Below are 15,253 nucleotides of genomic sequence, written 5' to 3' on the forward strand. Positions count from 1 at the left end.
CCTTCTGCTTTCACCACACCCCTTTAAAGTGATTCCATCACATAAAGCATGCTATTAGGCTAGGTTGGTTAGCTACACAGTGGTTATTCAATGCATTTCAATAAAGACTAGTATAACAGATAACTGATTTTGTTTCACATTAGTATTATTTAACTGCCAAACAAAAAATACAGCAAAATCTTACAATCTTAAGAAAAAAATCTTATATACTGGATCATTTTCAAGGTCAGCGTCACTGACTCTTTGGAGCTGTGTTAATGACATCATACTCTGAAGAGCTGACAGTTCTACCGCTCAGTGACATATAAGTTCTGTCCTCTTCTTTTGGCTTCACATTCTTTTGTACTTTGCTGCAAAACAAAAGAAACAAATGAATTATTTGAAAGCATGCTATAAAAAACATCAGCAGACTTTCCATTGTGAACATACTAACATACCAAAGGCATGCCGCACAGATGACACTGACACTGAAAAACACGCCAGCGAGGACCCAAGGAACGACTCCACTGTAAAGTCCACAGTGCATTTCAGACCCTGCCATGAGAAATAATGCCATGGACATTATATTCCTACTCAACTTATACTTAAGTTACAAGTAATTATTCTGGTATCATGACATGGATCAGCTCCAACAGAACAAATCTGATCACTGTCAACTTCTTTGCTTGTTTGTTTTTTGACCATAATTAATAATATTTATGAGTACACTTGAGACCCTGTTGACTATGATGGCCCTTGACAAAATCTTGCACACTGGTAGCATCAACTTTAATGCATAATTAATGCATTAATTTAGTATATCTGTTATATGTGTTAGTACTACAGCATGTCAGCATGTCAACACAACAACTGGTAACATGCCAGTGAAGGTGCTCATAAACCAAAGTGAACAATTTACATACTGTACTACGCATCATTGTATTTACTGAAGTATATCCAGCCTTTTTATATTTATTTGGGACAACCCCATTGCAATGATGTAAACCATATTGTCTTGTTTTTCTGATTTAAGTTGTGGTGTTATAAATAGGAATGTGTTTTATTAGTGTGGTTGAGACATTAAAATCATCCGTGCTATAGTCTTTGGTGAGCTGTGATACTTACACCAGATACCCAGAAATGAAATAGGCTACTAGCAAGGGACGGTGGCATTCACTATAGTAGAGTATAAGAGAGGTGAATTATGAATTATGAATTATTAGAGGTGAATTTTATATGAGAGGTGGATTATGTGTTGCTAAAATTCTGGATGAATAGAAATGCCTAATAATGTGATACATACACTGGACTTGAGTCAGATTAGAACGTGCAAATCCAATCTTGTTTTCAGCCTGGCAAAACAATACCTGACTAGATTTAGAGGCTACAGTGTTTAAACTAGTTCCTGTTTCAAACAAAGTCTCCTGGTCTCCATCAGCTCTGTACCAGATGTAGTTCCTCACTGCTGGGTTGGCATTACTGCTGCATGTTAGACTCACATTGCTGTTCTCTGGTACTGGACCAGAAGGACTGAAACTGTGATGTTTTTAGGTGAATCTAAAGAATGAGTATGGGTATTGCACTTCCTGACATAAAGCCTTATAAATTTATTTAAAAAGATGACATCTTAAGAATGCTTGGACCTTATTTTGGCCTACTGCCTCTTCTGCATAAAAAAGGGTTATGCATGTGAAATGTTATGCATAAACTAAAGAACTATTTAAAATCATTTAGATCAGACAAAAGTGTGGTATTTTACTTGAATGTAAAAAAAGTGCAATAACACAATCACTTGGTTGTATATATTGGATACTGACATGTATTTCATTAAGTCTGATTGTTGTATTAAAACAACAGTTTAAGAATGCTAATACATTTTTTTCTTTATAATGCTGATAATCAAGCACTTGATTATTAAACATTCACACTTCATTTAATGACCGTCAGTAATTGTGACCATGTTTGTAGAAGCAGATGTTTGTGGCAGTTTGCTGGTCCTGAGCATTCAGGAAAACAAAACATTACATATTTTATGAAACTGGTAGTGAGTGTACTGTAGCTGGATTAACCCAACACACTAACTGCTCATGTGGATTAGTGGAATTCCTAAAGTTATTGACAGTAAATTTATTGCAAATGAATACTAAAATTTACAAAAAAACAATCCTGACAATATCTCTTCACTGGTTTTGTAGAGCACAGGATATCATTGACTAAGGCAACAAATCTCCTTGATCTCCACTGCATTATGTATGTGGGTTAAACAAGAGTATTTACAATTGCACCAAATACAAACCTTGAAATTCTGCAGAGCTTTTAAACTTGCTCATATAAAATAGTTGACTGGCAGATCCCAGCGAGTTGAAGCTACGGCAGAGCAGGGTGGAAAAATGCTTCACTTGTGGTTGACTCAGAATGAAGGAGCTCCTGTGAACTGTGATGTTTAGAGTCTCACTGAATATTTCAAATCCACCAGACTGATTGACAGGTTCCCCGTTCAAATGCCACTGTACAGCAGGGGAAGGGTTTCCCTCAGTGTCACAGGAACAGTTAACCTGACTTGCAGTTCTAACACAATCTGATGAAAACAGGATCTGTGGAAGAACTGTCATTGAAAGAAAGGGAGAGGAGTCAGTCAAAACAACCTTGATGATTGAAAAATATTTGCAAAAATTACTAAAAATATGAACTGAGAAAGTGTCCGGTAAAATGCTGTGTGTAAAAATGGTCATGTCTTAAACTGAAGTCCTTTCTGAACATACTTGCAATACTTATCAATATCAGGAGTGTTTTATTGCTCTTGAAATAGCTTTAACCTGTGCAAAAAACAGATCTACACAATCTATTGCCTAACACAGACTATTAAAGTATGTGCAGACCTTTTATTTTTATTTCAGAAAATAACACTGCAAAGATTGTTTTGTTTTACTGCCGAAGGTTGTTTTGTTATGAATGGGGATATTTTTAGTCTGTGCTAATCTGTGCTAAAATGATTGGCTATCAAGGATTCTTACTGGAGATAACCAGAAATGTCAGAAAAATGGAAAACACTAAGGTGTTGTTACAATTTCTGAGAAAAAGTATAATTTAATTTTGAGATACATACAAAGAATCTCAAGCTGAATCAGATTAGAATGTTCGAGTCCGAGCTCATTTTCAGCCTTGCAGAAAAATGTCCGTCTGTCTCTGAAGACTTGAATGTTCTTGAAATTCCTTTCTGAAAATACTTACTTGCAGTACTTATTGATATCAGCAGCATTTTATTGCTTTTGAAATAGTCTTAACCTGTGCACAAAAGAGATCTACATAATGTATTGCCCAACACAGACAGTGCAGACTTTTTATTTTTATTTCAGTAAATCACACTGCAAAGATTGTCTTGTTTTACTGCTTAAGATTGTTTTGTTCTAAATGGAGATATATTTAGTCTGTGCTAAAATGATTGGCTATCAAGGATCTAACTGTAGATAACTAGAAATGTCTAAATAATGGAAAAGTGTATTACCATGGGAAAGTGGCATTTAGTATAAGCTACTAGAGCTGGATTATATAATATATATGAGTATAGATTTTTTAAATTATAACTCATGATATGATATTGTCCAGACATGCCCTGTAAGGACATGAGGAGGAAACAGTGTTAAAAGGAGTTGTGTGAGACAGTGGATCTCTCATCAGCTACATTAAAAAGAGCACAAGTATCAATAACACATGTACCAGTTGTTCCATTGCAAAGGTATTCAAGTATAAAAACAATAATAAACACAATGTCTTGGTTCTATAACATTTTTCTATCGTTACTTTATTATAGATTAGGTGCAAGAGTTGTTAAGTGTGGATAATTAAATAATAGATTAATGCAATAGCAAAGTGTGCCTGGTTGTCAGATGGACAGCAAGTGGAGAGTGATAGATGAGATGAGGAGATGGAAGAGGGTCAAAGAGTGATTCACAGGCAGAGCCTAGTTTATTTCTCACAGTTTTATTCTTTGCACTGTCCCCACCTGATGACAGTGATATAGTATGATGATGTTCCATATTAGATTCCTGATGGTTGGTGGGTGTGGCTTCAGTCTGGTTCTATGTGCCCCTTTTTAACTTTGAGCACCCGCTCCTTTAAACATCTCTGCACAGCCCTGAGCTACACCCACCCGAGCCACCCCTCCTAAGCTAAAGCCAACCAACCTCACCAGCCCTGAGCTACAGTCCCACTTTACCCAGTTGTGTTCATTATCCATATTTACTGAGTGTGTATTTGTTGCCTCTATCTACCCACATTTCTTTGTTGCATTGGACTGTTGAATATTTGTTTTCTCACTGTTGTTTTCACTCACATTTGTCCTGGTTTGCATTCAAAGACTATCGGCTACCATCTGGATTTTTCTGCTACAAAGTATTTTTCCTGAACAAAGGTTATTTTTTTATTTACTATCTGTGGCATCTGGAACTGGGGCCTCATTCTCACATCACATAACAGTTATATGGATATATATATATATATTAATAATTCTGCTTTACTGGTTGTGTCTTCACAAAACAAATGTCATAACTTGGGGAAAATACATGATAATCTATAGTAAGTGAAACTCTGAAACTGAAAACTAAAGTGAAAAGCAACTGTCAAATGTGAGTGACTAAATGTAGTTTTAGTCTTAGAGAGAATAAATAACAGATCTAGATAACTGCATTTATTACTAAAGACATTACTACTATTTATATGTTATTACTATTTATTTCATTTGAGAAGAGAAAAAATGAACTCACATGAAATATCAGGAGTTAAACTTGTTTCAGCAGTGACATCAGGGCTACCATCTTGTTTCTGGTAGACAGCAGTACAGGAGATTTTATTTCCATGATGGAGGTGAGAAGCAGTGAAATTCATAACAGAGGTCCTGACTTTAGTTTTGTCCTGATTCTCCTGCAGTGTCTCCTGACTCTGACCCAGGTTAGGGCTCCATGTCAGAGCTGGAGGATGAGACCAACATGGAGCTGGAGCTGGAGCAGAGCACGTCAGACTAACTGAGGCTCCCTCCTTCACCTCCAGTGGGGATGGAATCAGAGTCGGTGAAGGAGGATCGTGTGGTGGGAAGAAATATTTTCATCAGTCAATAATCAAATGAGCAGCAATTAATTTGTAAAATCCAATAAATTCACAATGTCAAAGTCAAAGCAGCTTGACTAGTGTCATTTATTCACATGAATTGTCTTTATATGGATATAAAAACTTACCTATGAATGAAATATCTACACCAGCTTGTGTAAAAGTGTATTTCAGTGCATTATCACACTCCAGTCTGAAGTAATATTTACTTCTTTGAAGAAGACTTGCATTATTGAAAGTTGTGGTGCAGTCTTTCTTTGTTAAGTCTCCTGTCATGTCTTTAGTTGGTTTTAGTTTTGCATTTCCACTATTAAATGGAAGTGAATCACTCCAATATGCTTTGCATGTATCATCTAAGTTAATTTTGTGATTGCTGGCTACATCAAAGAAGCAGGGGATGGTCACACAGGTTCCACTCATGACATTTATATTCTGTGGCATCTTGATTCCCCACGTTCCACCTGAAACAGATACTGTTTTTAATGTCATTACAATCATTGGTATATTGTACTGCAGTCGATTCCATTTTTTCTGCTTCTCCAGTTCAGGGTTGCTAGGGAGCTGGAACATGTCCCAGTTGGCATGTGGCAGGAGGCAAGATACACCCTGCACCAGTCGCTAATCTGTTGCTGAACTAACATATAGAGACAGATATCCATTCACACTCATATACTCAAGTCCGGGCAGTTTACAATCACTAGTTAACCAAACCCTGTGCACGTCTCTGAACTGTGGGAGGAAGCCAGAGTGCCCTGACAGAACCCAATCAGACAGCAAGAACATGCAAACTCTACACAGTACACAGTGTCCCCATTCAATCATACTAATAGAATTCTGTTTGGATAATAGTCAGGTATGTACACAATAAAGTAGGAATATTAACGAAATTGAAAGGTAATTTGTTCACTTTAATATTATGAAAGACAGACATCACAGCTTCTTTTGCATTCTGACTGAATTGTTAATGGAACATGCCATTACAGACCATAAAGCCAAGTGACAAAAGGAAAACTGCTCTGCAATTCTACTTTCCAGTTTGAGCACCAGAGTGAAATTAAAAACGTATACAAACACATGCGTAAAGTGAAATAACTAATAAAAAATGTCCAAAAACCCTATATGTTAATATGACAACAAATAAAAATTGTAGTTTAAACTTTAAAAAATTGTCAAATGTGACTCATTACATGTAGCATTGTTTTATTCTAAGCCAGTATTAGAGAGTTCCTACAGAAGTAAACAATATTGCTTGGAAATTGTATGTTTCACTGGAAATTTTAGGTCATGTATTCTCAGAAAAGAAGACCTGCAGTTCACTTTAATCATTAAGACAATCATACATCAAGGAAATCAATTTAAAAGGAAAAGTTTGTATATTTATCAACATTTAGGAGCTTAAGTCTTCCATTATGTTTTGCAAATCCCAGAGGAGTCATGACTGCAGAATAACTAAAATCATTACGTTACGAGCTGTTTTATTTCTAATTTGAACAAAGTCAAGAAAAGTAAGTCAATAGCAGTGACATTATTTATGGTAGAGGACAAATAAACTCACTTGAAATATCAGGAGTTAAACTTGTTTCAGCAGTGACATCAGGGCTGCCATCTTGTTTCTGGTAAACAGCAGTGCAGGAGATTTTATTTCCATGATGGAGGTGAGAAGCAGTGAAATTCATAACAGAGGTCTTGACTTTAGTTTTGTCCTGATTCTCCTGCAGTGTCTCCTGACTCTGACCCAGGTTAGGGCTCCATGTCAGAGCTGGAGGATGAGACCAACATGGAGCTGGAGCAGAGCACGTCAGACTCACTGAGGTTCCCTCCTTCACCTCCAGTGTGGATGGAGTCAGAGTCGGTGAAGGAGGAACATCTGGTGGGAAGAAATATTTTCATCAGTCAATAAACAAATGAGCACCAATTCCTTTCAGGTTTTTATATGCTGAGTAGAATCCAGCGGATTCACAATGAAGTCAAAGCAGCTTGACAAGTGTCATTTATTCACATGAATTATCTTTATATGGATATAAAAACTTACCTATGAATGAAATATCTACACCAGCTTGTGAAAAAATGTATTTCAGTGCATTATTACACTCCAGTCTGAAGTAATATTTAGTACTTTGAAGAAAATCTGCATTATTGAAAGTTGTGGTGCAGTCTTTCTTTTTTAAGTCTCCTGTCATTTCTTTAGTTGGCTTTAGTTTTGCATTTCTACTGCTAAATAAAGGTGAATCGCTCCAATATGCTTTGCATGTATCATCTAAGTTATCTTCAAATCTGCTTTCTACATCAAAGGAGCAGGGGATGGTCACACAGGATCCTCTCAAAACATTTATATTCTGTGGCATACTGATGTTGAACGTTCCACACAGTGCATCTGAAATACAACACAATGAATTGTAAAAAAGAAATGCAAACAGTAAGTTACAGCAACAGTAGTTTTAATTATAGTAGCCTTTATCCAGAGTTATCACTGCTGCTAGGACTTCAGTGTTTAATTCAGGTACAAATGCTAAATATTTTTACTGTTAAATATCTAATAAATGGACACCATTTGTAGTTTAGTAGATGTTTCATGTTAAATAATCATCTTTGCACAATAATCTTTACGTAATGCTGATTTTCTTTCACTCACCCTGCAGCAGAGAACTAATGAGAAGAAAAGTCAGAGTTCCAGCCATCTTCTTACAAAAAAGTGAAGTTTAAAGGAGTCTGAAGTTTGCACATGAAACAATTTACATGATTATTTGTTAAACATTACCAGTGAAAAGCTGTTATGGTGAAAAGTGAAGTAATCTTTTTTTTTAATGTATTATGTTAAAACTCTCAAATGATCTTTGAGAATATTTTTAGCGCGTTAGCTCTACATAACAGTGTGATACAGCACATATTTTACACTCAGTAACAGGGCTCATTATTCTCTTTATAATATGTGACTATGACAGTAATGGTAATTTTGCAAAGCCCAGCATTCGCATGTAACTACTGTCACTACGAGGATAATTATTCAACCTCAAAAAATCTGGTAAGATACCAGCGTACAGCTCTTATTTCAAAAAGTTATGTTCATAAACATGATAGACGAGAGAAAAAGAAAATCCTTCACCTTTTTCCTGTGGAACTTTTTCCTCGACAAATATGATGTTTAATCTAAATCACAGTGAATCAAAGAATGATAGAAATGTTAGCTTTGCATAAAACTTTGATATTTCTCTCATATTTAAGATATAAAAACTTACATTCTTACGAGTTTCATAGAGAAGTCATTTCTACATATGTGAGGTTTTTTAAGAACTGTTCAGGAAGCGATGTAAAAAGAGGAAATAACACAAAAGTACGAGTGTTAATATTAGATATGCTTTTACCAGAAGTAGCTGTTAACAGTACCACCTTCTTTTTTGAACATGATCTCCACAACACGTCTTGCACCACTGAATGTGCTGTAAGCATTTCTATTCGCTTAGTACCTAATAATGTTCACTATTTGGCTTTGTAGTAATTGGCTGAAGGAATAAAGTAATTGTGATATTCTGGATTAGGGTCTTTGCAAAGATCAGTACAGAAGGACGTGGATAGGTGGTTTATTGAACAGCAAGACATCACACACTAACTTGTTGTTTTTTTAGCTGTGCACAAACTACCCTTTTGTTGTTATATGTTGGTTAACCAAGAACTAGCCCTGTAACAGGCACTTCTGTATTTTACCACTGGGGGGCAACAATTCACTCTATTACAGTAATGTTTCTATTTTCTAAACAAGAAACTGAAAGTTAAAAACAGTAACAGTGTTAATGTGAGAGATACACATATTGACAGGGTCGGGTTATGTTAAAAAGTATAAATTGTTATACTTTGTTCATTGGTTCAAAGGTACCCCACAGTTTTTTTGCTTGTTTGTTCTGGTGTATTTTTCATTTGAACTGTTATTCTGCCAGAGTACTCATATTTATATGACGGCATTGAACGCCCCATTGGTGTGTCAGAAAAACTCTTTTGTACATATGTTCCTTGAAGGGGATTGGAGTTGTTCTTTTTCCACCGCAGCCAAGGGCTAGGAGTTGAAGAGGAGCTGCTGTATGTTTTTGTCATTGATCTAATTGTGAAATAAAGCACATGTATTGAGAAAGCAACTCCCGGAGTCATCCCTGCCTTAAAGCTGCAGCATTAATTACACAGCATATTTGATCTCAGTGACAAATACTCAAACAATATGTAAAATTACGTACTGTGTTGAAGCCAAATGATCTTAATGTCTTAACAAAGCAATTTTGTAAGATGATTTAATCCCCTACTGCACACATTTTGATGGTACATGTTGAAAATCACTCAACATCATATTATGACTCATTTTGGGCCATTTTATTGCCTAAAAATATATATATATTTCAGATATAATCCAAGATATTTCTGTGCAACAATAGTATAAAACAACAGAGAAAATGATTAACTGAGACACCATTACACTACTATTAGAAAACAATAAAAACATCTGGAAAACTTCCAGAAATGTGAAGAACTGAATATGTTTTTTTAAAACATATTGACATATATGACTTGATACAGGCTTAGATTGGAAATGTCTAATATCATGTGTAGAAATGTTTAGCTTGTTTTAGAGTTTAGAAATGTGTTAGATAGAATGTAGAATTATTGTAGAGACACTGACACTGCCCTGGATATAAATAAAGGCCTGAATGTGTCATGAACTTAGGAGTAGATCTTAGGAGACCCCCTCCCCAGTTTGAACTGTGAAACTAAGACAGAAAGAAGTTAATGTTAAGTGGAAATTCCTCAGGGCATACCAAGGTGGGGGTTTCAACATTTGTAACTTGGTAACTGTGGTCTGGAAGGGAGATGGTTTTTATGGCCCCTAGGAAGAGACACACACCCACAGTGTTTTAACTGATATACTCCCACACCTATATGCACACTCACTCACGTGCACTCACACATACACACGGGTACGCGCACACACAGGCACTCACGTGCTTGTGCACATAGACACAGACACAGAGTTTGCAGCACACCGGGGGGTTTTATGATGGGGTCACTTTTATAAAGCTGGGTGTAACTAACAAAGAGGTGAAGATTGTTGCAGAGGGATACTGGCCTTGTCTTCCCTTCTAGAAGTGCATGCTTAAATGAAGATGAATAAAGATTTTGTAAAAATGACTACTGGGTCAGGTGCATCTCTGGAGGCCCGAGGAATAAAAAGAACCGGGGTAAAACTGATTTCCCAACACATGTTATATTGATCCTCATGTTGTGAGAATCAGAAGAAAAGTTTAGGAGGGATTATTATTATTACTCTCCCCTGCGGAGGTTCGGGTGCAGGCGGGCAGCAGGTGGAGGAGTGCGGCGCCTCCAAGGACCCCCCAGAGCTTTCAAGAGGGAAAGCGCCGCCTGTTGCCGCTCGTACAATTCGCAGTGTTATTTCAAGGAATAATATGTTGAAACCGCGTTTTCTTAATTTACTGGGTCGGTACTTCTTGAATTTGCTCTTGCCCTTAAATGGCACCATTTGCTCATCCATACATTGTTTATTTGATATTAAGCTGTTCCAGCTTCATCCTGTCCTTTGTAGCCGGCAGCTGTCGTCGTGAAATGTAGAAAGGTTTTGATGGCTTCCCACTGTACAAGAGGCATCACATCAGCAGCGTGTGAAATGTGTAGAATTTTTTTTTGTAGAAATGCATGAACAAATAATTACATACAGACACATTGTTATCAAAATCTCCCTCAAAAGTGGCCAAAAGAAAAACTGGATTTCTGGCAATGTAAAATAAAAAAAAAAAAAACTTGACAAAAACCCTCTCTACATCTTCTTACACTCACATATATTTTTTGATTTCCAGTTTATGTCATTCTAAATAATGATTATGATGATAATGGTGGCTGTAGCTCAGGAGGTAGAGCAGGTCATCAATTGGTGAATGCACAAGTTGTGTAAAGCGCTCGAAGAGTAGAAAAGCGCCATATAAGAACCAGTCTGTTTACTATTTGATTACTAGGACAACCATTCTTACCTTCTTCTCACACCATGCGGTACTATGACCATGTGTCAGAAAAGGATGCCCAGCCTTCAAATCTTGATTGATGCTTGAGTCAAACCTCTTACTGGACCGAAATTTGCTACTTTCCCAAACACTCTGATTGGTTGTAATAATTTCACATGTACTCAGTGGCGGTCCAAGCCTGTTTGGCGCCCTGGGCGAACACTCCCCCCACACACACACACATATGAAGAGAGAGAGAGAGAGTATGCATAGTATGGAAACGGCTACTAAACAGACATCATAATTCATCATACAATGAGAACAGGACAAATCAACAATTGCCACTGACTAATTAATATTATATTACTCTTTTTTTAAACTTTAAAAACGGGTTGTGTGTGAGACTTTAAATCAACAAAACACAAAATATACATTTTAAATTATTATTGATCCCTTTACCCCTAGTCGTAAAGTGTATATTAATATTTTTACTCTTAAATATTTATTGTTCATTTACTTGCACTGCTGTAACTGGAGCCTCGTTGTCTCGTCTCTCTATGTACTGGACTGTATGTAGCGGAGATGACAATAAACTTTAATTTATTATTTTACTAGCGAGCAAGCACATCGAGGGCTCTCGCGCTCACTTTTCGTGTATAGAAAAAACTCGGTGTAAATTATAAGTCTGTATCATAATGTCTGGTGTTTTCGTGTTGTTGGTTTGTTTTTATTTTGTTTTATCTTGCGAGTTGGTTATTAGACGCTGCTCCAGCCAGCCAGAGAATCCCCCGCCCTCTCCTCCCTGTGCCGCAAGCAGCAGGTACACCTCGCAAATGGAGGACGCCCTTACTCCCAGCAAATGGGCGATAGAAAATCGATCGATGCCTATGCCATCCCTAATATGCGCTGGCTGATGTAGGGCAGCATTTTTTTTTTCTTTTGCCGATGCCCGTGATGCCGCCCCCCACCACGATGCAGTGGCGTGTCTAGAAATTTTATGTTGGGGGGCCCGGTAGGGGCACAGATTTGGAGAAGGGTGGCAGATATAATTGGCAGATAATGTTAAAAAAAAAATTTCTACCAACTGTTAACCATAATTCAATAACCCTATAAACCTAATAACCGAATGCGCTTTTAACTCTTATTAGAATGAGATTTTAACCACTACGGTGCAAAGTTTTAGGATACTGCGTTGATAAAGTACAAGAGATACAATCAGTGATTTCTTTGTGCCCCCCTCTCCCTGTTAATGCCCTACCTGGCCTCCTGGCATAACTTTGTTAGATCCGCCCCTGCACAGTTACCAGCTGTCAGCTACTTAGAAAAGGATCCTGGTGTTATTTGTCTCTCAGAAACAGTTCATAACTTTAACTCATTCATGTCACCTAAAAGGTAAACCTGTTTCTCCATCACCTGTTCAGCTCTGATGATTCAGTAAGGACATCTCCTGGTTTCACCTTCATGTTTCCCTCTCACCATATAACCAAACCGATATCATGACCAGCAGCTTTTACGGCTGTGGCTCCAGCAAACATCAGCTGATACTAGAAATTAATATTAAATAAATTCTAACAACAGCTGATCAAGCTTAAACGTGCTGCTGTTGTTTAGCGCGACAACCGCTGGTTTCCTCTTTCTGGCGCAAAGTGAGCCTTAAATAAACAAGAGAGAAAAGCCAATCAGCTGATTATTGATCAGTTTCATGATTGAAGTAGGAACAGGAGAGGGAGGGGGAGAGAATGAGAGAAGAAGAGGCAGCTGTGCAGCAAAGACACAGAATAACTCCAGATTTGTGTCTTTTTTTCATTATAGCTAAAGTACGGGACAAACTGTGTCTCTTCTCAGCTCAATACGAAACGTGTAATATTTTCTCTGAATGAGGGACCATTCCATGTTTAAGGAGCCGCTGACAACTCTACTAACTAAACTTATGAATAAAGTTCACTATCAATAACATCATAGCACCCACCCAGCTGTATAGAAACTCCGTCATGCTAGCTCACGCAGTACGAATTATTGTAACTGACTGTAAAAAGTCAGCACAACGAAAATAAACTCCACCTAAACTTGGTTTATATCTGACCCAGATAGACTGCAGGTCATAACTTCTTACCTGAAGTTCAGTTCACCTGACACTCGGACCGGCGGCCGTCTCAGGTCTCTCCTCCTCCTGCCTCCCCTTCCCTCATCCACCAGCTGGCCTTTGTGGAAGCTCCGCCACAGCCACCACCAAAAAAACTGAATTAGTTTTACACATCGACCAGCATCTGGACAATCCACCACCTCTCATTGTTCATGCCATTACAAAAAAAAAAAGAAAAAAAAAGTCATCAGCCCACCGGGCAAATGCCCGGTATGCCCGATGGTCAGTCCTACCGGGCAAATGCCCGGTATGCCCGATGGTCAGTCCAGCTATGTTAACCTGCAACCAAATCTGCAGCTCCATACAGCAATGTTACGACTTGGATTACATCTTATAACTCATAACTCTTATGTTAGCTCCCCCCAGTAGCCTACTGTCTGATATATTCGACGGTTGCAATAATGCTTTAAGTGTTATTTTTTCCTTGGTATTCTAATTTAACCGAAGTTTACTAAACTCAACAAACTTAATATTACTTACAGGGACATTTATTCTCTCCTCATTTTCTTTCGCTGAAAATTTTTTTCTGCGGTGCTGTCTTTCGTGCTTGGCTCTCCTACCTTTGCTAACGTGATGCTAATAGTGCAGAAGCCGATACTGCATTCACTTACACTCGGATAGCTGAGCTTCACTGTGAAAACAGAATCGTACATTTGATATTTGATTGAATTTTATTGTTTTAGATTCGGGGTGGCACCTGGGGTGGCCAGTCTAGTTGGGGGGGTGACCCCGCTGGACACGCCAGTGCCACGATGCATGTACTGGGCATTAGGCTTTAAAAAAAAACTTGTTGTTGCCCTGGGGCAGGGCTGTGTTGTAGAGGTTTAAAGATTTTCACAGTAATACAGTGATGATTGGTGACTTGGTCTTTACACTGAACACACATTTCAGTTCTTTTACATGAGCACTGAGGAGAAAAAAAATCTGCAGAAGAATGCAGACAAAAATTATTCTTAATAATTCTAGGTCTTTTTTTACATCCCCGTTATGGGGTTAAAACAATGCCAGCTTAAAATGACACTAACAAATAATATTGAAACTGAAAATATTAACATTGATTCTAATCTGGCATCATTTTAACCCAATACAATAGCGCTTCTTCATCCATTTCATGTTGTATGTGCGGTGTACTACCTGTGTTAAGCTTTGGCTTCCAATCTTTCACTGTGCTGGTCTTGATCCTGTGACTTTCTGAATAGGTTAGTATAGAATAAGTAATCAATTCTCAGAAAACAAATGATTTAGTATGCATACTAAAAAATGTCTTTCTAAATCACCGTACCACCCACCGTCACACACCAAAGGCTGTAAATTCACATGTAACACTCAGAGGCACGGTGCAAAACATAAGATCTAAAAATCATTAAAGTATAACCAGAAACCAACTGAAATAAAGAATATTAATAATCAAAATCATAAACACTGAATCACCAAACTGAGGACCATGACAGCAAGGATGGAAACCTTATGCACTAAAATGAATTTAAAACAAAATTAGACCAAGAACCTCTGATGTACTGAAATTAAACTGTATTGGAAATGCTGGTATTTTGCTGCTGCCTGAGCTTCATTAAGGTAGACTCAGGTGTGTGTACAACTGTCCTGTGTTCTGAGTAATCATAGACTTTGTTTAACATGCATGTTATGATGTAGAGTTCACATGAAAACTCAATTTATGGGGTTGCATTATTAAATATAGGATGAGTAACTTGTTGAATGATATATACATTTTTATTACATTCTGCCTTTATTACAATAGGAGTGCTAAACCTGCCTGCAGTTGAGACCTGGCACCTGTGGAAAACATTTAACATGTTATGAAATAAGAAATACAACAATAAAATACAAACTATTGAGCAGTTCAAATCATTTGTTGTGCTCATCTGTCACTACAAGGCATTCAGACGATTAGATAGTTTATTCCAAAAATGCATTACATCTTCTTGGCAGTGGAGAATAGATAAAAATAATTACATTTGATAACTGGAAATTTATAGGACACTACATGAGAACAAAGGTTGCACATCTGGCAATG

At 37.4% G+C, this 15,253-nt stretch overlaps 1 protein-coding gene and 1 long non-coding RNA gene across 2 annotated transcripts; both read right to left on the reverse strand.

The window, feature by feature from the left end:
- Nucleotides 1-330: 330 nt before the first annotated feature.
- On the reverse strand, nucleotides 331-5,652 carry LOC116325118 (protein amalgam-like). Its single transcript, XM_039619870.1, has 6 exons — nucleotides 5,575-5,652; nucleotides 4,743-5,019; nucleotides 2,257-2,584; nucleotides 1,347-1,515; nucleotides 438-534; nucleotides 331-350 (listed from the first exon to the last, which is right to left on the reverse strand). The coding sequence occupies exons 1-6, from the start codon at nucleotides 5,650-5,652 to the stop codon at nucleotides 331-333; spliced, it is 969 nt and encodes a 322-aa protein (XP_039475804.1).
- A 281-nt stretch (nucleotides 5,653-5,933) lies between these two features.
- Nucleotides 5,934-8,428, reverse strand: LOC120442545. The gene is made up of 5 exons (XR_005614762.1): nucleotides 8,319-8,428; nucleotides 8,186-8,229; nucleotides 7,715-7,791; nucleotides 7,115-7,456; nucleotides 5,934-6,949 (listed from the first exon to the last, which is right to left on the reverse strand). It is a non-coding gene; the product is annotated as an uncharacterized LOC120442545 (long non-coding RNA).
- Nucleotides 8,429-15,253: the final 6,825 nt, after the last annotated feature.

This window comes from Oreochromis aureus, linkage group 11 (genome assembly GCF_013358895.1).
Source record: "Oreochromis aureus strain Israel breed Guangdong linkage group 11, ZZ_aureus, whole genome shotgun sequence".
Taxonomy (NCBI): Eukaryota; Metazoa; Chordata; class Actinopteri; order Cichliformes; family Cichlidae; genus Oreochromis; species Oreochromis aureus.

Coding starts and splice junctions, on each gene's coding strand:
- LOC116325118 (XM_039619870.1), bottom strand. CDS start 5,652: ATGTTCCAGCTCCCTAGCAACCCTGAACTGGAGAAGCAGAAAAAATGG. Junction 5,020..5,574: donor AGTACAATATACCAATGATT/GTAATGACATTA, acceptor TCCCCACTGGAG/GTGAAGGAGGGAGCCTCAGT. Junction 2,585..4,742: donor TTTAACTCCTGATATTTCAT/GTGAGTTCATTT, acceptor TTTCAATGACAG/TTCTTCCACAGATCCTGTTT.